This window comes from Lissotriton helveticus, chromosome 1_1, assembly GCF_964261635.1.
Source record: "Lissotriton helveticus chromosome 1_1, aLisHel1.1, whole genome shotgun sequence".
Taxonomy (NCBI): domain Eukaryota; kingdom Metazoa; phylum Chordata; class Amphibia; order Caudata; family Salamandridae; genus Lissotriton; species Lissotriton helveticus.
This window is the reverse complement of record NC_136057.1, coordinates 1,417,225,754-1,417,251,715: the sequence shown is the minus strand read 5'-3', so window position 1 is coordinate 1,417,251,715 and position 25,962 is coordinate 1,417,225,754. Positions and strand designations below refer to the sequence as shown.

The window sequence follows — 25,962 nt, the reverse complement described above, 5'->3', positions numbered from 1 at the left end:
CTTAGAGGGTTCACAAAGTGGAAGATGTTCTTAGAGAACACCCTCCCTTTTGCAAATCAGTTACCATCCCAGCTAGAGGGTCAGTAACTCATCAATGGTTTGCGACATCCATTAGGTCACAAAACATTAACACCTTCCTCTCCAATCAGAAATAGAATGGTGACGTCCCTTTCGCGCCCCCTGCTTTTAGTCATTCAGAAAGGATCGCAAAACTTTTAAGAGTTGAAAGAATTGTCCGACTCTAAAGAGGACTTCTGTACATTAAGAAAAGTCCTTTTGCAGTCACAAACCCTGTGATTTTGAGGATTGTTGGCTTTACGAAGACAAAGGGTTTTGTTTATCTGGCACTAGGGCTAGATGTAGGTAATTTACAATTATCGATTTGAAAATAGCAAATTTTACCGATTCGGTATTTTTGAATCGGTAATTGCAATGTAGATAAAAATTCTGTAAACAAAACAGAATTGGTAAGATTCGGTATTTACCGATTCGGTAAAATTACCGATTTGGTAAAATTACCGAATCTGTATTTTAAGCTGACCTACTTCTCAGTATCCAAATACCGGTCGGTAACGGCCGAAAATCGGTATTTTAAGCCGTTACCGACCGGTATTTGGAAACCTACATCTGGCCCTTAGTTCGCTAAATTGCCATAGAAATAAAATATTATACTTACCTGAAAACATTACTATTGTCGTACCAGCACGTGTGCACATCTATAGCTATTGAAGTTTCTGTTCTACTTTTTAACTCCCTGTGCTCTCCATGTGGACAACTATTGTGCAGTTCATCATAATTGGCTGCAAGGAAAGACATTCAAAAGGAAATCACACTTCTATTATATGTCCGTTTAAAACATAAATGTGCACGTGGAAACAGATTGTTTCACTTAATGTGTAAACTTAATAAAATGTAAGACTTGGTGCCTTACTTGTAAATCTTTGTGAGTCACAGAGATTGTCACTGGAACCTGAATTTGCACTACTTTACGACTTGCACGATAAAAAATTAGATCACACTGATTTCACTTCAAACACTGACGCATATCTTGTATTATTAGATTGAAGGCACTGTATTTCATACACACCTTAAAACTAAGTAGTAAAAATAGTGTGAACTGCGTTTGCACCATGTTTTGCACGGATTCAAACACCGCTAGCTTCTTTCCATTTTATATGAGCAAAACAGGTGCAATTGGATTTGCACTTTTTTGCACCATTGCAAAGTTTCTGTAATCTACTCAAGCAGAGGGGCACTATCAACTATAAGCAGTCCTTCAGAAGAAACAATATGTTGTGTTGCCTGCCTGGTGAAACCGATTGTTTTACACTAAACTGAATTGTCTCATTGCCGTACAATTGTTTTAGCTGTTATGTTGCCTATTTGTTCAGTTATGACTAGGTTTGCACCTGCTACTCAAACTTTCCCCCCCTCAACAGGTTGGATTGCACAGATGGTGACTGGGTCATTTCAACAGGCTTTTGGAATCGTGAAAAAGAGGCATGTTTGCACAGGACCATAAGTGCAATTTTTGCACTTTTAGGGTTGTTTAAATGTTGGTGCGAAATTACACACACTGCAATTTAAGTAATCCAGAATTGTCAGTGCAAAATTACATAAATGCAGTCTACAAAATCCTGCCATCTGTTGTCATAGCTAGCATTTCAATTGACCAGTTTTCCAGATCCTCACTCCCCCAAGTTAGTGATGCTTGCATGTCTACCCTACCTGTTTCTGGTTGGACCGGTCTCCTGTGCGTTTGTTTGTCCTGGGGGTCTAAGACAAAGGTCACAGACGCGGGTTTGAAAGTCCTTTCACTTCTCCTCAGCTGCTCTTTCTTTGACGATTCCGAGGTCTGACCTCTTGTCTCTTTGTCATTTTCTGTTGCCAGGGAAACATCTGGGAGCAGGTCCTTCGGATCCCCTTCATCTTGGAGATGATGAACACCCTTCCGTTTCTCATCACTGTAAGATGTTTTCATGAATACCTGTTTGATTGTGAAGTGTGTTCTTTGTAGGAATATCTCCTTTTTGCTTTTCGTGTTGATTGACCATCCCGAAACAATGTGGCATTGATGCGCAGTCGCTTTCTGGTGGGGTGTTGTGGGTTCATCGGCCTTGGTGAATGACGTGGGGACATTGACAAGACTCCCATACCTTCTATGGGACATGACGGCATCACGTCTGCAGTCCCCTCCATAAAATAAATGTGTCATTGTCTAACTCAGGCTTCTCAACGAGTGGCTCGCGAGCTACCGGTAGCTCTCCAGCTCCCTGCAAGTCAGCCGCGGCCTGTGCAGGTAAGAGCGGGGGGGGGGGGGGGGGGGTGGGGTGAGGTCGGGTGGGGTTTGGTTTTTGGGGGAAGGGGTTTCGTCAAAAGATGACTAGGGAAAATTAATTATTTCATTTTCCCTCGTCATCCTCCGTCGAAATACCCCCCAACTCCACCCCGCCGGCCCCACCGCTCTTACCTGCACGGGCCGCGGCTGCTGCAAGTAGCTCTCCACTGTGCAGCACAGCCTACTCTAATTAGAAGTTTTTGCTGGATATAATGAATATATTGATACCAAATTTGAAAAGTGTGTATTCGAGATGAAAATGCGAGTCTTTTCAGAACTCATAAGGTGTTGTTTCGACATTTCAGAATATATTTAAAGTTTATATTTGAGTGATACATCATGCAGCATCGGGAGATTTATTACTAATATTATTAACTTGGTTCCAATGTAAAGGCATTTCACATTGACAAATCATTTTGACATCAATGCTAGGAACACTGGCTGATGCACTGAGGTGATGACAACTGGTAATCTTGCATACCGTCACTATATTTCTTGTCTGTTGTCTTCACTATTACAACTCTAAAAATGTTAGTAGCTCGGGATGATTTTCATTGAACATACGTAGTTCTTATTACAGAAAAGGGTGGAGACCCCTGGTCTAATTGCTGCTCTCTATTCATGAATTAGATGTTCTGCGGATATGTATGTAATATTTGTGTAGCACAAACCCAGCCAGAAAGGCAGTTGAGCGCTGTACAGGGTCAAGGATAAGCATAAAGTCAACAAGTGATAGGTGTTGTTGTTCATTTGTGTACCAATAATTTGGTCTTCAGGTCAATCCTAAATTGGAGCAGTGATGGCTTTATCTGTGTGAGAAGTAGTGCTAGTAACGTTTATTTCACTGTTATAACTAGTACATTTTATAAGTACTTTAAATCTTGTGTTTTTTTCTTGATGTGTTTTCAGATATTTTATTCCAGAAACCTTTGCCTATGTGCTCTGTAGAATTTTTCAGACTGTTCAAGTTGATTAGGAGTCTAGCATTGTAAAGACTTGCTTAATTAAAGTAAGTGGTTGTGCCGTGTAATCATAGATATGTGTGTGTGTTTGTGCACATGTGTGTGAATGCAGTTGCAAGGAAGTATGATTGTCTTATACATCTGCCCCCTGAACCACTTCCCGCATTCACAGTGTGTTTGCAGTTTAACTCTCGACTCAGGGCCCTATTTAGAATTTGACAGGCAGGATACTCTATCCTATCCGACAGGTTACGATTGCATTACAGTCTATGGCACTTGTAATACAGTAGACGGGATATCTGTCACGTTTTGACAGAGTATCCCATCCACTAAACTCTAATGAGTGTCTCATTGTCTCCAGGTTGGCTTCTTTAATAAGTGTAATTTAACCTCTTCTTCGGTAAGATGTTTAAGTTTTTTAAAAGGACTACTGATCATACAGCCCTGGCTAAAAACACTCTCATATAAAATTCCAAAACCTATATTAATTAAGAACACCAACTATTCATTGAATCCATGTGCAGTTATCATATATTATTAAATCAATTGGCTCTCTTAGACCTGAAATTAGTTTAAAGGTCCTTCAATTTAATTAATCATATTACAATATTACAACTTGAATACATTTACCAGTTCTACCAATTTCTCACAATAACGGCACTGATGAACTGTAATAATTATTTGAAAGATCGGCCCAGTAACAGACCCAAGGTGCATGTCTCATGGGTTTCAGGAACTGATTAATTCAGTGTAACTCAGTTGGGAAACGTATAATTGAGTAACAGAGTTTGAATTATAAAATTATAAGAATACAGAAAGTACATTTCTGACACACTTAGATGGCAAGTACATGTTGAGTGATAAGATATATAAGTGCCTGGTAATATAATATAAAAGGGAAAATATGTTAAGTACCATGATGGATGTCTAAACCTATCTAAGCGGTGAGGCGCTACTTAACCCGTTAAGTGCTGCCGTCGGCCGTTGAACGTTCGGAGCACTACCTGGCTGGTGCAGCGCACATTCAACGGCCGACGCAGCCACGCCCACTCTTTAAAACGGCCGCACTGCCGCGAAAAAACGGCCGCGGTTAACGGGTTAAGAAAGGATGCAGAAAAGGGAAATGAGATAAGACCTGTGATTAGCCATCCAAAACAAAATGTTGTTCTGCAGCCAGCATTGGTTTTCTAAAGCCAAAAGGTTCCAGAAGGGACTTAAAGCCTTGTTTGAGGAAGCCGCGAACAGAAACATTTCCCAAAAATTTCAGATTTCATGCCACTCTCCCATTGCATCCCTCAATTCATTCAAACATCAAGGAAGATGGATTCCCTGATTGCTGAGCACCTTTGTCACCTTCCAGTGGGAAGGGTGCCGGAAGTGTTCTGTTGGAACAGGAATGTCCCTTGCACAGTAAACATACCTGTAGCCCGACTCAGAGTGGCTGATTGCACGAGAAACTGGTTTCCTGACTTATTGTTTGGTTTGTGGTGTTCCGTAGTTCTTAGTCCAGTCAAGTAGTCCTGGTGAACAACAAGAATCCATAGACTTGCTGTTTTTTTGTGAACTATAGGGCCCTCAATGAGCTGACCAAGAAAGATGCACACCCAATTTTCAGAGCTGATAAGCTGCTGGACCAGTTGGGTGCTGCTCACTTATTAAGTACCTTTGATCTGACCAGTGGCTTTTGGCAAATGGCATTAGTACCCAGCGCAAAAGAGAAGCTTCAATTCTCCAAGCCAGAAGCATTGAACAAGTTTATTTTAATGCATTTTGGGCTCCAGAAATCTCCTGTCACTTCATCTGCTGGTGAACTATAAAATGTGCTCTGATGACTGAATGAGTTCTGCGTGGCTTACCTGTATGACAATGGCATTTTTACAGTTAATGGGATGACCACATGAGGCACCTAGAACAAATCTTGGTTACAATACAGAGAGTGAAAACGACCATCAAGGCAACAAATGCCAGCTGGGGAAGCCCTCTGTAATCTACACTGCGCATCATACCATCAACAGAGAGATCAGCCCAAAAGGTGCTAAGATACAGTCAGTGTTGGAGTGGGAGGTTCCCACCATCCAGACCTAAGTGAGAGCCTTACTAGAACTCACTGAATGTCCACTGCTTGGTAAACCGGCATATAGCCCTGCCCTTAGAGCCCACCTGTGTTTAAAACTGTTATCCTGATCAGCGGGGGCTGCCATAAACAAAGGGTGGTGGGCGGGTGGGGTTGCGCGGGACGGCAGAATACAATATTTATAAAAACATACCTTTTGCCGCCAGCCACCTCCAGTGTTGAGTCTCATTGCGCTGCCTCATCTTCTCTTCCTGCCGGCTGGTCCCAGCAGTCCCTGGGACAGACTCCCTATCCTATCCCAGAGCAGCAGGGTATTGGTCTGAGCAGGCAGGAAAGAAGCCCTGATCAGACCAGGGGGTCTGGTGGGGTTCTCCAGCCCGGCTGCTCAATGCAGCTGGACTGGAGAAAACCTAAGTGCGCATGTGTGTTTTGGTCAGCGTGAGTTGGCAGGCCAAAACACATATGCGCACTTAGGGAGTGGAGTCCACGTAGCACTCTCCTCCCCCTCCCATGCCTAAGCCCCGCCCCTCCCAACACCACTGGCTCAGACAGGGCAAATGTAAAATAATATGTTGCAAGAGCATCGTTTTATTTAACTTTGCCTGCTCTGCGCCAGGCAGTGGGGCGAAGCTCCTCTGCCATTGCAGAGGAGCCGCCACTGATCCTGACATTTTGTTTAGCCCTATCAGCATACTACTCTTGCATGTGCTCAAGGGCTTAGCCCTCTCCCAGGTACTGTGAGGTCAAGGACCTGTTATGAGACCTGCTGGAGTGCAAAAATCATGCCCTCAAAGTAGGCATAGACCTACTGTCTGTAGCGTCTTCCCAAGCCTGGGTACTCGCCAATGACCACACCACACATGGAGTTTAGTCTTACACGTCTTTATTCTGCTGTAACAGCGAACTCAACATTCTAAAACAAGCTTTAATGGCATTGCGCTCTGACACCTACATCACAGCTCTACGGACTCCATTAGGAGCCACAAGGGCTCAGTCATAAAATATCGCCAGACATTACATCTCACCCTCTATTAAATAGTATGTATATTTATATATATATGTATATACACATTTTCATTTCTTCAATCAACCTTTGTGATGCTTTCATTGTTTGACCTGATCTGGTTACTGGGAGCTGTCATCTTCACTGTCAGAGATTTTTGAGGACAGTGAAGAAGTAATAGCAGTCACTGAGTTTTCAGGTTCAGTCTTTCTTTCACTATTTTGATCAGAAGACAGATGAATCAAATGCCAAAAGTGGGAAGATTCTCTAGTAATAGACTTTCCAGGATGCTCGGCAGTCAACATATGACCCATGGTGGGCACAGCATGGAAAGGTTCAGCATCATATGGAGCATCAGATTTCCTCCTTCGCATTTGTCAGGCTATCACTAGATTCCTGTCTTTAACTCAATGTTCTTCGCACATAGCCTCTTGCCGGCATAGGCTTTAGCTTTTTTCTTGTTAACCAAGTCCTTCATCCACATTGTATTTTCATTTCCTTCTCTTTGGTTGGTCCATTGAGGTAACTGGGTTGTCATTGTTCTCCCGGACATCAAAGTCACAGGACTCCCGCCTGTGGCTGAGTGAGGTGTTGAACAATAGGCTCGTAGAGTTGAATTTCATAAAGTTTTTAAACTGAGCCTCTCAAGAGTTGCATTCTGCACTGCTTTCTTTAGCATGCTCATAAAACACTCAATGAGCCTGTTGACTTGTGGCTACAAAAGTGTACTCTTTTGATGCTTTATGTTTAGATGCTCAAGGAAATCCTTGCATTCTTGACTGTTAAATGGCAGAAATGGCAGGCCATTATCAGACTTAAAATGGCTGGAATGCCTCATTTCGCAAAGTTGCCGTCTAGTCTTGCAAGGACTCACTCATGAGTTGTGGATGAGAGATCCTCTATTATTGGAAAACTTGAGTTTTCATCTACAAATACCATCAAATGATGTCCATTATGGACTGGACCAAAGAAATCAATGGCTATTCTCTCCCATGCATGCTTAGGGAGTTCTGACATGGTAAGAGTATGTTGAGCAATGTTTGTAGAAAAAGGCAGTTGCATGGATGACAGACATTGAGTTCCTTTTATTCGCTATCATCTAAATATGGAAATCAAACTCGATCTCAGAGAACACTTTTGTTGGCAATAATACCATGATGTCATTCTTGAGCCACTTCAATTACTTTTTGTCTCAAACTCTCCGATATTATAATTCTTGACCCTCACAGTATAACTCCTTCTTGATTTATGATTTTGTACTTCTGGTATTCACCCTCACTGTTGAGGGGTTGAGTGTGTCAGTTCTATGACTGATGTGTAATTATATCTTTCAACTTCAGCATGTCACATTCATGGCTCATGGCAGTGATGATCTGAGCTAAAAATTTGGCAGGTGGCTTATTTGAATATACTATGAAATTACTGAAGGCTTCAGCCATATTAGATGTATTACCCTGACCATGGATAAGCACACTGGAAAGGAAGTCAGCAGGGTTCTGATCCTTTTCTGGGCAATGCACAATGTTATAATCATACTCTTGCAATCGTAGTCCCCACAGTTCAATGCGAGGAGGCAGCTTGGCTTTTTGATTGCCAAAGATAGTCAGCAAAGCTTGATGATCAGTTACTAGTGTAAAAGGATTTCCATACAGGAATACATGTAGCTAGCGTCATCAACAGCAACCTCTGTATGAAGCTTTGCAAAGGAAAAGGCTATTTCAGCTATGGTTTCAATGGCTTGTTTGATTTTCCTGAAACTTCTCTTATATTTTTGTGACTACTTGAATGAAACATTTTTCTTCATTAACTCTCGTGAAGGAGCACTTATAGTAGCAAAGTCTCATATATATCTTGAACTGTAACTCGGCATGCCAAGAAATGAATGTATCATAGAAACATCAAGTGGGGGAATCAGCATTTGACAGGGCTTGTACTTTGGCAGGATCAGTTGTCATACCCCCATCTGAAAAGATATGGCCAAATAATTTTAACTTTGTCTTGTGGAACTCACACTTGTCTGCGTTCAAAGTCAGGCCTGCCTCAGTCAGTAAATGACATACTTGGGTTAGAGCTTTATTATTGTCCTTCTGTGTAGCGCCGAAAATCAATATGTCATCGCTGTAATTGAATGCATGCATAACAGGCTGTATGGCACGTTGGATGACGTCTTTGAAGAATTCTGCAGCCGATGACACACCAAAACTGAATCTCTTAAATTGAAACAGACCAACATGTGTAGAAAGGTTGTAATATAACTGCTATCTTCTTCGAGTTACAACCGATGATAACATTCATTTAAATCGAGGTGAGAAAAGACCTTTGCACAATATAATTGTGTTATCATGTCAGCAAAGCGTGGACCTGGATGTCGTTCTCGCTCAATGGCCTTGTTTGCTTGATGCATGTCAACGCATATGCGTACAGCTCCTCTACTGTCCTTTTTGGGCACTACCTCTTTGGGAGAAACCCATGACATTGGACCAGTTGAACACTCAATAACGTCATGCTTAAGTAACAGTTCAAGTTTGTTTTCAACAGCTTCTTGTAAATGAAAAGCAACTTGTGTATGTCTCTGAGCAACAGGACGTATATCTCCATTAATAAGCAACAATACTTTCATAGTCATCAGCTTTTCCAAACCAAGAAACAATTAAGGAAATTGATTTACTATTTCATGGTGAGCATTCATGTTGTAATTCACAGAAATCAGTCTCAAGTCAGCAGCGGTACTGAAATTAGGCAGGCAGGCACTTTTCGCTGAACCTTGAAGCATATGTACAGGTGCTTGCACCTTAATTTTCTTGTGTTTCAGTGTTGCTACAAATGACCCTTGACGTTTTATGGGCGTCGATGCCGCTCATGTGTACACTTTGGTTCTCAATGGCGTAAGTTGAGGCAATGAAGATCATTTATTGTATTTCTCTTCAGTCATTTTTTTATTATCAATACACCACTGTCAAATAAGAAAGGCAGCGGGTAATCATGTATTTTCAATGTAATTTTCAGACAATGTTTGTATGACTTTGGTACTTTGGTGTATTGAGTTTTCTTTGACTGACATTTTTCCTCTAATGCAGCCTGTCTGACAGGCACACATTTGTCTGAGGTAAACACCGACATGGTGCAACCATCATCCTCACTTTCACTTGATTTTGAGTCAAATTAACGGACAATGATTTAGATGATGATCAACCTCATTCAATGTCGATTTGTCTCAATTGATGTCGCCACTTGGCCTTGTGGTTGGGCGTCAAACGTTGCTTCTGGAATGTTCTGGCAGCCTTTTTGTCTTTGTGTTGTGATTCACGTACTTTTTCCTTTGTTTTACACTCTATTACAAAATGGTTCTCTTTCCCTCATCCTTTTCATATCTGTCAAATGGCAGGAGATTTTGTTTCATGTGGAAACAAAAATCCACCTCTAAAACATAACTTATCTTTACATGTAGACGTCACGTTGCGTCCTTCAGTCTTTTGCTTTGGCTTACTTTTTATACTGACAGCACCCAGTACTCCAAATCAGCAGATTGTACTTCAGAACACTTCTCTGCTCTGCTAGCCATCAACACTCGCTCCAGACTAAGAGTTTCTCTCAGCATTCATCATCTGAAAGAATCTGATAAGGATCCATTCGAAATGTCTTTTTTTTTACTTCTTTTTTTGTCCTTTCAACTGTTAATGTCTACGATTCTTTGCCTTACCTATTAAGTAACGTTTTGCCTTACCTTATTAAGTTATATTTTGCTCGCATTTATGTACAATTGTATTAGCTCAACATGTTAGCCTCTCTTATCTCAACGTTCCCCTACTTTGCTCCCACTTCCATTACTGTGAAGTGCTCTGCTACTCTTCAGGGTCATGTTCACGCTCTACAAAACTTTAAAAAATAAATAAATCCATCAATAACTCTAAGTCGCATAGATTCCTTATCATTAAATTCATTGACCTTACATTGTTTGAGTATATTGAGTCTCCCCACAAATTCATTAATGGTTTTGCCAACTTTTTGGCCTTCTTGACTGAAAAGGTATCTTTCATATTGATACTGGAACTGGATTGAACTTGAGATCCAGCGTTTCTTTAATCTGATAATATGTAATTTCTTCATCAGTTTGCAGCGTTATCTTTATAACTTCTTTTTTTTTTAGATTGTTGATAATCTTTTTATTAGTCTCTTCCAGTGCATCAATGAAATCATCAATTGTCTTTATCCACACAGTCCATCTATCGCTAAATGTTTTGCTTTTTGACGGTATTGAAAGGTGGTGGCAGCAGCATGGTAACTTGTTTTAGGAGTGGCTGACCTTGAGGGTGGAGCTTCTTTCTGCTCCTGTTAGCTGTCCATTTGAACCTGCATCATTCACTTTATTGCTGAGGCCTCGTTATGGACCAGCCTCAGACTTATCATGGACAATCCAAGAAGCAGTGACCTCCTCCTTGATCTCCATCAGAGCCCTTCACTTGTTGGAGACCTCTGGAGTTGTTCTGAGCCGTCACCTGGCAGCTTTGGTAGTGGTCTACGTCAGGTATTGGACAGGTCAGTAAGCACAACCCTTGTGCTTTTCTTCGGGTCTCCTAATCTGGTACTGAGGTCGTAAAGTTCCACTTATTGAGCCTCTGGTAAGTGTAATAATAATATACTTATTTCTTACTTATTCTGTCATTCAGCACTTTTTCCTGTATCAGTACTTCTGCGTTATCGTTCCTTATAATGTGCAACTTTATCTTGTGTGGCAGTGCGGTATCTTTATGTATGTCTTGACCAGAAGGTTCTCGACCATCAATGTGTAGATTCTTTGCAAAGCTTCCATTGTCTTCACTTGCTTTACAGCGAATGGAGTTGCGCTTTGACTCCACATGCATTCAGCATCAATTCCGTTCTTCAACAGCAACACAAGTGGTATGAGTATGAGTACTAGGGCAAGCAGAATCCTTTATGGATGCCAATGGATTAGCACAGAATGAGATAAAGGATAAGGACTACTTCCCCAGTCAGTGAAGGTTTATGCTTGCATTCTTGTGGATGGAAGGTGGAGATCCACATAATGAAAGGAAGGACGATGGAGACAGGCTCTGCTAAAGAAATATTTCCTTGTTAGCACAGGGATGCTGATTACTTCTTCTTGAATGCTGACATTTGTTAGATGGTGGGGTGGAAGGATGGGACTGCAGTTTCTGTTTTTTTCAGGGTGAGGAAGTTTCTTTTCTCTGTCTCTGATTACTGCTGCAAAGATACTACACTGCATTGTGCCCATGTGTTTCATGCTCCTGCTTGGAGTCAGCCTCATTGCTATTTTCTGTGACATCCATCACTTTGCACAAAGGCTGTGCATTAGTCAGAAAATGAAAGAGGACCTCCCTAAACCAGTGCTGAAGACTTAGTGGATTCCTCATTTTCTATCTGGAAAATGTGTGCAAAAGTGTGATCCAAATCACCCCACTTCGTTCCATTTACATGTTCTTCCTGAATAAGGAAGGGGAGTACTCTTATTCCCCAGAGTACCTGAAAAAGCCTCTGTATACCCAAGCATGGTGTACCCCTGAGAGACAATCTCCTAGTGGTGAGAGGACATCGCATGACCATGCAGTAGGAGTGATCAGTCCTGCTGAGTTCATTGACAAGGATCTCAACCTCTTCAGAACTCCGAAAAGACCTGGTCACTGCCCTTGGATGCCAAGGCCCTTCGGGATCGGTGCTCTCCCATTAGATTGGTATGCCCATTTAAAACACTGCTCGGGATAGCCTCCCAGACCCAGCATCTTGTAGAAAAACAGGACATGAGGCACCTCTCCTTTAAACCTGGTGCAGTAAGATACAGCACTCCTAAATTGGTCACAATTATTTCAAAAATAGGTTCTTGCAACTGATAATCAGAAGTACCAGGGATAACAAATGGTACCCCTGGGTTGCCCCTTCTCCCCTTTTGATCTCCAAAAAATACCTGCTTTCTCCACTGTCAATAAAGAATTACACTTATTGCTGCTAAACAGTCACTTCATAATCCCTGTACAATTATTCTTTCTTGAATGGATGTGCTTGTCAATCCTCCTCCTTTGTTTGTTTATTTTTCTGTGTTCTGTGCTGGCTATTGCTTTTGAACACATCCTTTGTCATCTTTCTCATGTATATTCTCTGCCTCCAATTATGCCCATCATCGCACAAGGTTTCTGCCTTCGAATTTTAATTTTGTTGCATTTGGTCTCCACTACAGTTTATGATGATGTTTTATCCTCCTGTTGCTATCCTACCTGCACAGCATCACAAGGTTGTTTTTTGGCTGGTTCACATACTACAAAACTGCATAAATTAATAAGAAACTCTGATATTGCCCATGCTACTCTAGGTCACATAAAGACTGTGAGAAGTTGGCCTGCTATATGCTGTCCACCAAAGAGGGCACCTTGCACCAATCCAAACAACCCTTATGGTGATTTAAGAGGTCAAAGATAACCTAAGTAAGCTATCCAAGTGGTAGCTGTGGAGAGCAGTCTTCAGGCTTAGTCTTGAAGGAACATTAAGCAGCTTGATTTACCAGAATGCAAGCCTACTGTATTGGTTAAATGAAAGGTGAACCACACAGTAGTTATAAAAATATGTATTTATTATTATGACACACTCTAACTACTTCACAGTATCTTTCACACGCAGATAAACACAAAGCACACAATAGTGTAGCACAGAAACAATCTTAAGTAGCATTAATACACAGTGGGCTCCAGGGGGAGATCAAACCATATACTAAAATAGTGGTATAAGACTTGAGTCAAGACAGTGTTTAGAGGATGTAGAATCACTGGTACCCCAAGTAACCATCCAAGTAAGTATGGACCCCACGGAGGACGGGTGCAGTGTAGAAACACGACTGTGGGCATCGTACAATTCTAGGAGAGAGTCGCAGTTGCAGTTTCAAAGTTTTAAAGTTTAAGGACCCTTCTAAGTGGATTTTGAAGAAATCCAGTGGAAGTTAAGAGGTTGGAGAGCCACCCCACCCGTGGGTACCAAAGTACCAGAGTTACCTATCCCAGGGAAGTCGGGTGTATAGGTCTGAAGTGGCGTCTGAAACCACAGTCGATCTCTATGGAGGACTTCAAAAAAGAGCCACTGCTGGGAAGAAGAAAAGTGTTAGTTGGAATCCAAGGGTGGATTCTTGATGAAGAGTACCTGAAAACAGAGAGGACAGAGTCTGGGTCACTTAGGAGTGACCAGGGGCTCGGTAGACGAATGCCCACCGATGTCGGTGCTTCAGGTGCGAGGAGGAGATTCTTGACTCTACAGCCACAGATACCAGGAGATGTTGAGGATGACCAGGAGCTGGATACGAGCTGTCCCGCAAAGGATGTCAAGTGCTGAGGGGTTGGTGTCCGGCAGGTGCACCAACAAGCCTTGGCAGCGGTAACCCATGAAGAAGGTCAAGAATGGTAAAGGTTTGGACCAGCAAGGTTCAGGACACTCACCAAATACAGGGGAGTCGGGGCAAGCCTGAAGCAACCAGGGGAGCCCAAGAAAAGTAGTGTTGACCCTCAAGACGACCCACGGACCAGAGGCTCAGGAGTCGCGAGGGGACCTCGAGCAGTTTCACAAAGCAGCAGCCCACGGAGCACTTGGTGTGAGGAGGATGGAGTTCTTTGGTGGAAATGGTGCCAGAGGTCGGGGCAACTCAGAGCCTAGTGCACTTGTTTTGGGACGGCCAACAAGCATATGTACTTGCAAAAGTACACAGTGCACAGGGGTATGGGTATTGCAGCCCCTGCCAGGGATTCTGACCTCATGCTTGGTAAGAGGGCACCTCAAGGGACTTGGAAACCCACCTCCTGTGTTGCTGGAGCCTTTGGAGTCCGTAGGAGCTCAGGAGCAGCAAACTATTCAATTGTGATGTGGTGCCTGCGGTTGCAGGGGAGTGACTCCTCAAGCTCCAAGGGAAATATCTTCAGTTGTCCTTGATGCTCCACAGGTCCGGCATGGAGCCTGTATGGTGCATGGGCACAGACGAGGCTTCAGACTGAGAGGGAGACCAATTCGGGCTCAAACAAAGTCCAGCAAAGTCCAGAGTGTCCAGACAATCGAAGTTCAGTGGTTTCTGGTTCAGAATATTGTCCACATTTCATCTAGGGTCCTATAGCCAGGTACGCCCTTTTGTACCCAAGCGAGAGGGTTGGACAGATTCAGGGGACCCTCCCAGGGGAGGGTCAGGACAGTGTCCAGTTTCACACCAGCGCAGGAGCCAACGGCTCCCAGGACTGGTTTGAACTGGACTATGCACAGGGCACCAAATGTGCCCCTCATGCAGACTTTTGGTCGCTGGCAAGCGCCCCCACCCAGGCCTAATACACTAAATCCTGTCTGGGAGGTGGTCACACCTCCCTGTGACAGGATGCCTATTGTTCTGCCTTCCCCTGCTCGAGCTTGGCTCTGCAGCAGGAGGGCATAAATGTGTCTCTGGTTGGCAGCAACCATTTTGGGCTGCTCGGGACTAGAAGGCTGGTACCGGGGACACCAGGGTTCTCACAAAGCTTGTTTCTGATGGGTGGAATTGTACCTCTCACACCTGTTACTGGTGTGGGGTTATGATTTCACAATGTTTGACACCAAGCACGATAGGGATACTTTCAGCCGGTTTAGGGTTGGTTATTACGCGTGTGAGAAGTTAGCCTGGCATATGATGTCCACTAGTTCTAGTGGGCACCTTGCACCAGTCTAATCAACCCTTATAGATGGTGGTTGTAAAGTCAACCTTATAGAAAGCTATCCTAGGGGTAGCAATGGCGAGCAGTCTTCAGGCTAAGACTTCTGAGAGCAAATTAAGCCAGTTGTTTTACCAATTATAATCTCTTGAGTACCAAATGAAAGCACACCACACAAGTTATATATCAAATATATATGTATTTAATCTAAACACAACCCTTCTGGACTCTTTATGAGGTCAGAGGTAAAAGTACAATACAAGGAACTTAATTAACATACGATAAGTTGCACAGTATACGTTTTGCCCTAAGGGCCTCACAAACCATATACTAAAATAGTGGTATAAGAACCACGTGAGGAATAGAAAGCAGGCCTGGGGCCTGTGGAGTCGCTAAGGCTACTCAGGACAACCAAAGGTTAGGATGTAGAAGGCACACGGGAGACGCGTGCAGTGTCTAAACACACCCACGGGTTACCACTGTCTTACAATGGGAAACAAACAAGTTGCAATTTTACAATTTAAGGACACTTCTAAATGAACTACGATGGACCCCTTTTAGACTTGGACACTAGGAGGGCCAATACCCTCGAGACTATCAGAGTACTAGTGTTACCTCACCCACTGAGGCCGGGTGTATAGGTCTCTTTTGGTGTCGGGTTTCGTCATCGAATTCAGTGGAGATCTGCAAAGAAGTGCCGCAGGCGACCAGAGGAAAAGTGTCCAGGTGGATACAAGGGTGGATCGAAGATCTGAAAAACCTGAAAGCAGAGGAGACAGAATCTGGGCCACTAGCCAGTGACCAGGGCAGCGATAGAAAGATGCCACCAGATGTCGAGTGATTTCAGGTGAAAAGGTAAAGTTTGTCTCTTCAGCCACGAGGACCAGGAGGCGTCGATGACAACCAGGAACTGGATTCGAGGTGTCCCACAAAGGATCTAGTTGACTGCGGTGTGGTATCCGGATTGGACCCAACAAGCCTTGGCAAACGCAACCCACGCAGGATGTCGAGATTGGCTTTGGTGCAGACCAGCAAGGTCTGTAGAACTTCTCCTTTGCAGGAAAGTTGGAGCAAGCCTGGAGCAACTAGGAAAGCAAGTTGTCTTCTTGGGGGCTCACTAGCCAACGGACTAGGAACGCGAAGACGCGTTGAGCGGATATGCACAAAGCGAGCCCACGGGCCACTCGTGGAGTGTGGGGCTTCGGAGCAAAAGGTGCTCGGGTCTGGGGCTTCGAGCACCCCAATGCACAACTTTGGGATACCTCAGGAAGTCGGTGCATGTAGCAAAATGCAGGCTGTCCAGGAGTTCCGGTCCCACGTCTCTCGTGTCCACCACGGGTCTCAGCTTTGCTGTGAGCGAAGGTCGGGGTCAGAGATGTCGGGAAGTCCGTGTCCTTCGTAGCACATTCTTAGGGATCCGGCGGGAGCCTCGAAAATGCAGACCCGCAAAGATGCTGTTGGTGCCTGTTTGGATAGGGTGGTCACTCCTTGACCACAAGGGAGATTTCTTCCATCTTCCAGTCGATATGGAATGTTGAAGGTCCAGGATATATGTTGCAGAGTTTCGTTCAGGGTAATCTAAAGTCCTACGGACTGGAGTTCTATACTTATTGTAAGTTTAGGGGTTGGACTAACTCTAAGGTCCCTCCTATGGGTGGACCTGGGGTAGGGGTGGTTACACCCCTTTATCCATTTTCACGCCAGAGTTGGGGCTGAGTGCCCCAGCAACCAGGTTAAACTGGGGAATGCATGTAGCACCTAGTGTGCCCCAGGCAGTGTCTGGAAAGCATTCACTGAATGCAGCCCTCCCTGCCCCAATACACAAAGAGTCTGTCTGGGGAGGTGCCAGCACCTCTCTGGGCAGGAAACCTATTGTCCAGGCCTGCCCTGCTGGAGTTTCGTTCAGCAGCAGGAGGGTAGACTCGTATCTGTGGCAGCAGCATCCATTTTGTGATGCTGAGGCTCTGTTTAACTTTAACCGGGTAAACCAGTAACTACATGTCTTCTCCCTCTAGAAGGGTGGAATGCTACCCCCGCCGCCAGGACTGGCGGGGGGGGGGTAATATTCCAAAGTGTTTGACACCTTATATGACATGTTTTGATAAAGCCAAACCAAAGTTAGCATTGACCGTGAGGATTATTATGCACTTAAGAGTATATGGTATGCTATATCATAGAACAGCTATAAGGAGATGATTCCAAAAGCTGCAGAGGGGCTCAGCTCATGCTAGGGCACCCTCTCACATAAAACCAAACACTCTACCTCCAGGATTGTCGAGGTCTGCCTTAGGAGTGACTTATAGGTGTATATGTGTCTATATAGGTATATAGATATAGGTATACTATATCTAAGTAAGGAGTGATTATACTACCTTACCCAGGCTATGTGAACAGACCTGTGGTGTCAGTTTGGAAGGCAAACCAGGGGTGGCACAATACATGCTGCAGCCCCTGGTAGGCCTAGGGTGCACCTATGCCCTGGGTACCTAAGGTACACTATACAGGGGCTCACAAGGGTGACCCATTAACCAATCTGGCATGTACCTAAGGTACATGGTATCAATTTAGAGAGAGAACAGCTGGGCTGTAGGCCTGATTAGCAGATCCACAGCCACACTAAAGTCGAAAAACCAGAGAATCACAGCAAAAAGTGGGGGTAACCATAGGAAGCAGACCCTACTCTCCTACAACGCGGTTGCATAATGCCACTCTATATGTCATAAATGGTTGATACACTGACAACCCAGGAAAATGAACTTCGTCGGCTGCAGGGTGTCCTGCTCATGCAGCGGCACCCTCTCACTTAGAACCAAGCAACCTGCCTTCAGGATTGTTAAGGCCTGCTATAGGGGTGACTTATAGGTTTTAAGTGCAGTTACCCTTATATATAGGAAAGCTATATCTAAACTAAGAGGTGCATGCACCATCTTACACAGGCTGCAATGGTAGCTATGTAGTTCCATTTTGCAAGACCTCTCATGGGTGGCATAACACATGCTTCAGCCCATGGGAGGCTTCTGAGGTACCTATGCCCTGGACCAGGACCAGGGCCAGGGCCAGAAATGCTGACCAATATACATACCTCCTTTATGCATCTATATACTTTCAATGTTCTTATGGATCTATATATTTATCACTTTCCTCTTATTTAGCATTTCCAATGCACATCTCTATTTCTCAGCCTATACTTTGCTCAATATATCTTCTAGCCCAACCTTCTGACTCATCTCAAACTTCTTTCTACTACTCTTTCCAATGCACTACCCTATCTCTCATCCTATACATCTATCAATATATTCTCTTCATCCACTCTCTCATTTATCCTAAACCCCATACCACTACTATGATCCCCAAAATAACGCTTTCTAGACTCTCTCCTACTCTACCCCTTCTTGCATCATCTGACACCTCTTTTACTATAACGATCCCCCAAAACAGACCTTTCTAAACTCTTCCCTCTTTTCTACCCCACCCCAACCCTTCTCAATCCAAATAACTGACTAACATATCCACCACTAAAATTACTTTCATGTTTCACCATACTAATTCAACACTAATCCTGATGGTTTTCAGAGTAGCGTGCTACTTGAGCTTCAAAACCCCATCAGGGGTAGCAAGCTCTATATAAATACAACCCTCTTTCCCTTCACTATCTCGCCACCTACCCTTCTCTACCCAAACAACTGAATAACATATACACTACTCAAATTACTTCATATTTTACTATACTAATTTTCAACACTAATCCTTTATGGGTTCCGGAGTGGCGTGCTACTCGCCAGAAAGGCGCTTCAACATCCATCAGGGGTAACAAGTGCTATATGAATGCAAACCTTTCTTCCCCTTTTATCCCTCCACTATCCTTCTCACTCCAAATAACTGACTAATATCCACCACTGAAATACTTTCATATTTCACCATATTAATTCACCACTAATCCTTTATGGGCTTCCTGAACAGCGTGCTTCAACACCCCATCAGGGGTAACAAGCCTATATAAATCAAACCTTTTTTCCTCCTCTATCCTTCTGCTATCATTCCAAATCCAAATAACTGACTAAACTATCCACCACTTAAAATGTACTTGCATGTTTCACTATAATAATTCAACACTAATCCTCTATGGGTCCCGGAGTAGCGTGCTACTCGCCGAAAAAGCAATTTGACGCCTCGTCAGGGGTTGTAAGCACTTTATAAATGCAATTACAGTACACTACAATATACTAGGGACTGACAAGGGTACCCCAGTATACAATCTGGAGTGTACCTAAGTACAAGACATAACACTTTAGGGGGAAAGCAGATAGACTGGGGTCCTGATTAGCAAGATCCCAGTCAGTCTAGTCAAAAACGGTATTACATGAACAAAAAGTGGGGGTAACCATAAGAAGCAGCTCATACTTTCCTACAAAGACCACATCAGTAAGTGAAAGAAAATTAAGCTCTGAAACCAAGTTTTTTTTACTTCCCATGCTATCAATTCCTTGCCCTTTTTCTAATCTCTCTGCATCAACTCACAGGCTGTTGAAGGTTAAAAGGTGGAGCAAGAGGTCAAATATGTGACATCCTCAGATGGGTCAAAGATGAACTTTCATGTATATCCCAACAAAACACCCTTCTTTCACCAGGATGAAAGAAACGTAAAAGGGGAGAAGACAATAGATATCTGACTTAAGTTATTGCTTTTTGACAAATTGTCACATATGTATTCATAACTGACACCACCCATTGTGACTCCAACACACTGATGGATTTTAGTGAGTGCGCCAATGTCCAGATGCATTCTGAGCCCAATGAAACTCTTGATCCTTCTCAGTCTGTTTGTAGCCAGATCCAAACTACTGACCTTATTCTTGCTCTCAACTTTAGTGGTAGCTCCAACAGAGAAATGGTCTCTTCTCTGCTTCCTCTGCCCAGTGACATCATTTTTCAAATTACATATGTAGGGCCGAAACCTGCTCCCAGGTCTGTGCCGCCACACAGAAAAGAGGCCGGCCTAAAATTAAATGAGAAAGAATAACAACCAACATACCTAAAACCCTTTAAACTGAATCCATCTCAAATGTATCACTTTACAATGGTTCAATTTGTACGCCTTTGGACAGTATTACTACTACCAGTGTGATCATTACGATGTAAACTTGCATTTTGGCTCCGTAGCTACAGCCAAATTAACAGGGCCAAATCTGCTGGTAGATAGGTTGAAAATGTGCGGTAGGAAATTATTTACTCTTGGCTTAAAAATCATCTTGTCGAGACATTTAATGGACTACAAAAACAGTCATCTGTAAAGCTTGATCCTTCTGCTGTCAGGTAAGGGAATGCAGTGCACTGAAACCTAACAAGGATAATTTCCTCAGAGTCATGGAACTGTCATATTCAGCTTCTAGCCTTAACCCCTTCCATGCTGATGACGAGCTCAGCTCGTCATCAGCGTTACCTGCCGTGTGCTGATGACGAGCTGAGCTCGTCATGTATCGCGGTAATTTCAAAAATGCCGCACACTGCGGGAAAAGCCGCCGCACGCATGCGGTTAATAAGGAGGCTTTTACTTTGCAAGTCTGCAAAGAACTGAGTAACTTGTTCTATATTAAAATAGCTGCCTTCAGAACCACTGCCTGCAACTCTTGCTTTTCCTATAGCTTCTTTTTCCTGAATGTGAGCACTCAAACTATCCCATCATTGAGTTCATCTCCCTGACGCATGAAAGCACTTGTCAGAATCTTTTATCAGTAATTTGTGTTTTTCTGCTTCAACCCTGCTCTGCAAAATAACCCAGGAGCTCAGAGGATATTATTGTCCTTCATTTGTGTAGATCCTTATCCACTCTCTTATATATGGTTCTGTCACTCCCTAATAAAAAATCCATTGTTACCTTTTATGGAAAAAGTCTACAGCAGATTGCAAAACTTGCAGCAATGATTGATGGATTTCCTTGCTGCAAAGAGCAGGTAATGCTCAATTTTCTTCACTACTGGAAAGAAACAATTTTCATGATGCTGAGCAAGTCAGAGTTGGAGACAGGAGACGGAGAGTGGTTCATTCTCTTTTAGCTCACCCTTTTCAGAATTTATGTTGCACCATTCGCCCTGTTTCTTTGCTCTTCTGGATTTAATTTTTACTCTGACGCCGATGACACCAGGGTTATCACCCATCAAGTCAGGTGGTTGTATGTCACAATATTTTTTTTTCAAAAATATTGTGCTACAATAATACCATGGGCTAAATACAGAGGTCCAAAATATCAATACGTTAAGTGCATTTATGTACACATAGATTTACTATTCTTAACTCCACATCTGCATATCTTAAAGAGATATATACTGTATACATATATCTATGTGGAGTTGAGTAAAGTAAACTTATACATACCTTTATATTCTTACCTTGTCGATATGTTGGGCCTCAATATTTTTTGTTCAATATTATTGTAGTATGATGTTTTTGAAATTATATTTAGTTGGAATATCAGTCAGGTAAACACCATGTGCGGTGGCCAGTAATTTATTGTATGGGCCTCCTAATCTCTGGATTGATTTTACCCATGTTAGACTTCATAGTAACATAGATGCTTTCAGGAAACGTCCCAAATACTGTCTGTTCTCTTACTTCTCCTTTGGCCCATCTGATCTTTTGGCCAGCACTCCGATGCTCTGTGTTAGAGTGTGTTATACAAAATCCAAATTCATTAATTCATTCAAGATCCCTCTCAGTCACATGCACCTAAGCCACCTTTTCCCTATGGGGACCAACTGGCTACAACTTAAAAGCAGGGGTACAATCACGCTGCAGGAATGGGCAGTCATCTATTGGTTTGCAGTGTCTAATCGGAACTTCTATATAGCTTCATTTGCTGACTCAGTGGACTAATGCATCCACTGCAGGGACCCTTGTTTTAACTCATGGTAACCGGTTCAATTTCTGAGAGGGCAATTCAGTCTTCATATTCCTGCGGTCGATAAAATGAGTACCATTAGTTGGGTAACAATGAACATCTGTTATTCAGTGCCTAGATACCCTTCTGAGGGAACGTGTGCTTTACAAGTACACATTGTATGTTATATCAAGATCTTCAGAAAGACAATAACATAGCGATTAACCTAAGGAAACAACCATTGGCAAAGCCAGTGGGTCTCACCTATGTGAGAGCAATTGGCATTGGCAATGTGTTTTAGCCATGTTGTACACCAGTGTGATTGCTGTTCAGCATGAGTAAACGTTAGTGGGAGGGAGTGGAGAGGGGTGAGTGGGGTAGATTGGAGTAGATTGGATTGGGGTGCATTGGAGTGGGGTAGATTGGAATGGAATAGAGTGGAGTGTGGTAGATTGGGGTCGAGTGGAGTGCAATGGAGTGTGATAGATTGGGGTGGAATGGGGTAGACTGGAGTGTGGTAGATTGGGGTCGAGTGGAGTGGCATGGAGTGTGATAGATTGGGGTGGAATCGGGTAGACTGGAGTGTGGTAGATTGGGGTCGAGTGGAGTGGCATGGAGTGTGATAGATTGGGGTGGAATGGGGTAGACTGGAGTGTGGTAGATAAGGGTCGAGTGGAGTGGCATGGAGTGTGATAGATTGGGGTGGAATGGGGTAGACTGGAGCGGGGTCGAGTGGAGTGATATGGAGTGTGATAGATTGGGGTGGAATGGGGTAGACTGGAGCGGGGTAGATTATAGTGGAATAGGGAAGATTGGTATAGAGTTGAGTTGGGTAGATTGGGGTAGAGTGGAGTGTGTTAGGGTAGGGGTAGAGTGGAGTGGGGTAGATTGGGTTAGATTGGGGTACAATGGAGAATAGTAGATTGGGGTAGAGCATAGTGGGGTAGTATGGGGTAGATTGGAGTGGTGTAGAGTGGAGTAGATTGTAGTGGAGTAGATTGAGGTCGAGTGGCGTAGATTTGAGAGAGGTAAATTAGTGTGGATTATAGTGGAGTGAAGTGGGGTAGATTAGAGTGGGGTAGATTAGGGTACAGTGGAGTAGAATAGAGTGGGGTGGATTGGGATAGATTGGAATGGGGTATATTGGGTAGAGTGGAGTGGAGTAGAGTAGTATAGATTTGATTGGGGTAAATTGAAGTACATTGTAGTGGAGCAGAATGAGTGGAGTACATTGGGACAGAGTGGGGTGGGGTATATTGGGATAGAGAGGAGTTGAGTAGAGTCGGCGTAGATTGTGTTAGTGTGAAGTGGGGTAGAGTGGGATAGATTGTGAAGGCGTAGATGGGGGTTGAGTGGAGTGGGGGTATAGTTAGGTAGATTGGAGTGGAGTGGAGTGGGGCAGATTGAAGTGGATTGGGGTAGATTGCGAAGGCATAGATTGGGGATGAGTGAAGTGGGGGTAGAGTGAGGAAGATTGTAGTGGCATGGAGTGGGGCAGATTGAAGAGGGGTATATTGAGGTAGACTAGAGTGGGATAGATTAGAGTAGAGAGGAGGGGTAGATTGGGGTCGTTTGGGTTATGGTAGATTGAGGTAGAGCGGAATGGGGTAGAGTGATGTAGATTGGGGTAGAGTGGAGCAGGGTAGATTATGGTAGGGTGGAATGGGGCAGAGTGGGGTAGATTGAAGTGGTGTACATTGGGGTAGAGTGGGATAGAGTGCAATGAGGTTGATTGGGTTAGAGTGGAGTGGGGAAGATTATGGCACAGTGGAGTAGAAAAAGGGGCCACATGTAGCAACATTTGTAATAGCGAATACCTAATTGCGATTTTCAACGAATCGCAATTTGGTAGTCGCTATTGCAAATGTACGAAACTCGAAGAGTTTCATATAGCTATTCATAGCGGGTCGCACATTGCGACCTGCCTCATTAATATTCATGCGGTAGGTCGATTTCGACCTACCGCATGAATATTAATGAGGCAGGTCGCAATTTGCGACCCACTACGAATCGGTAAAATCACGGGGATGGTGGCCTGCTGGGGTCAGCAGACCACCATGTTAGTGCTTGCCGTTAAATAAAGCAATTTATTTTTAGATGCAGCCTGTTTCCTTAAAGGAAGAGAGGTTGCATTTAGAAAATTAAATTACGTTTTCTTTTCATTTTTTAAGAGTAGGCAGTGTTCCGTGGGACCACTGCCTGCTCTTAAAAAACGTTTTTGCATACATTCACATAGGGACCCCTTCTCATTTGCGATTTGCGAATGGGTTACCACCTACTTAAAGAAGGTGTTAAAATGTGAATGTTTTGCGACTGCATTTCGGTGACAAAACATTCCTACACACGGATGCCATTCGGTATTAGGAAAGAACGCCTTAAACATGCCCCTTCCTAACAACGAATCGCTAACCCATTTTGCTATTCGGTAATAGGTTACCGAATGGCAAAATAGGGTTTGGTACATTGAGAAAGTCAACGGCCTGATTCTGAGAATCTGGCCGTTTGCGACCTTAAAAAAGGTGCATACATATGGCCCAGAGTGAGGTTGATTGGGATGGATTGGAGTGGAGTATATTGGGGTAGAGCGGAGTGGAGTGGAGTAGATTGGCATAGATTGGAGTGGGGTAGAGTAGTATAGATTTGATTGGAGTTGATAGAAGTACATTGGAGTGGAGTGGGGTAGAATGAATGGAGTACATTGGGACAGAGTGGGGTAAGGTATGTTGGGATTGAGAGGGGTTGCGTAGAGTTGGTGTAGATTGAGGTACTGTGGAGTGGGGTAGAGTGGGGTGGATTGGGGTAGACTGGGTTACAGTAGATTGGGGTGGATTGTAATGGGGTAAGTGTCTTAGATTGGGTAGATTGGAATAGACTGGGGTAGATTGGAATGGGGTGGGGTAGATTGGAGTGAGGTAGATTGGGGTAAAGTGGAGCGGGTATATTGGGTAAGTTGGAGTTGAGTAGTTTTGGGTACAGTAGATTGAGTTGAGTGACGTAGATTGGGGCAGAATGGCGTAGATTGGGGTAGATTGGAGATGAGTGGGATAGATTGGAGTGAGGTAGATTGGGGTAGAGTAGAATCGGGTGAAGTGGGATATATTGGGATAGATTAAAGTGGGAGGGAGTAGGGTGGGATGGAGTGGGGCAGAGTTGAATAGATGGGGTAGATTGCAGTGGAGTTGGGTAGACTGGGTAGGTTTGAGGGGGTAGACTGTGGTAGAGTGGAATGAGGTAGATTGGGGTGAATTGGGGTCAAATGGAGTGGGTAAATTGGGGTAGTGTGTTGAGCAGTGCATTAGAGTGGGATAGATTGGGATAGAGTGGAGTGTGATACATTGGATTTGAGTGGAGTGGGGTAGATTGGGGTAGAGTGGGTTGAGATTGGGGTAGATTTGAGTTGGATAGATTGGGGATGGGGTAGATTGGGGTAAAGTTGATTAGTTTCAGTGGATGGGGTAGATCGGAGTGGGGTATATTGGGGTAGAGTGTAGTGGGGTAGATTGAGGGAGAGTAGAATGGGGTAGAGTGGGATAGATTGGAGTGGGGTAGATTGGGTTGGAGAGAAAATATATGGGATAGATGGGGTAGATAGGGGTAGTTGAAGTTATGGTAGATTGGGGTAGTGCTGAGTGGGGTAGATTGGGGTAGAGTGGGGTACATTAGGGTACACTTTATTAGAGTGGGGTACATTAGTGTGGGGTAGATTGGGGTAGTGTGGAGTGGGGTATAATGGGGTAGAGGGAAGTGGGGTGGGGTAGATTGGGGTAGAGAGGAGTGGGGTAGAGTGAGGTAGATTGGAAAGGAGTAGATTGGGATAGAGTGATGTAGATTGGAGTGGAGTAGACTGGGGTAGATTGTAGTGGAATATGGTAGATTGGGGTTGGATGGTGTGGGGTGGAGAGTGGTAGATTGAGGTAGTTTGGGGTTGGGTAGGTTGGGTACAGTGGAGTGGTTTAAAGTGAGTTAGAGTGGAGTGGGGTAGATTGGAGTAGAGTAGACTGGAGTAGAGTTGAGCAGGGTAGATTGGGGT

At 43.7% G+C, this 25,962-nt stretch overlaps 1 protein-coding gene across 1 annotated transcript in view; it reads left to right on the top strand.

The window, feature by feature from the left end:
- Positions 1–25,962, top strand: part of LOC144764134 (potassium channel subfamily T member 2-like) — a gene marked incomplete at its 5' end in the record, with an annotated part of 1,271,238 nt that overhangs the window by 561,861 nt on the left and 683,415 nt on the right. Inside the window, one exon of the mRNA XM_078650285.1 lies at positions 1,892–1,966. Within this exon, the coding sequence (XP_078506411.1) occupies positions 1,892–1,966 (75 nt within the window). The remainder of the gene's footprint in view (positions 1–1,891; positions 1,967–25,962) is intronic.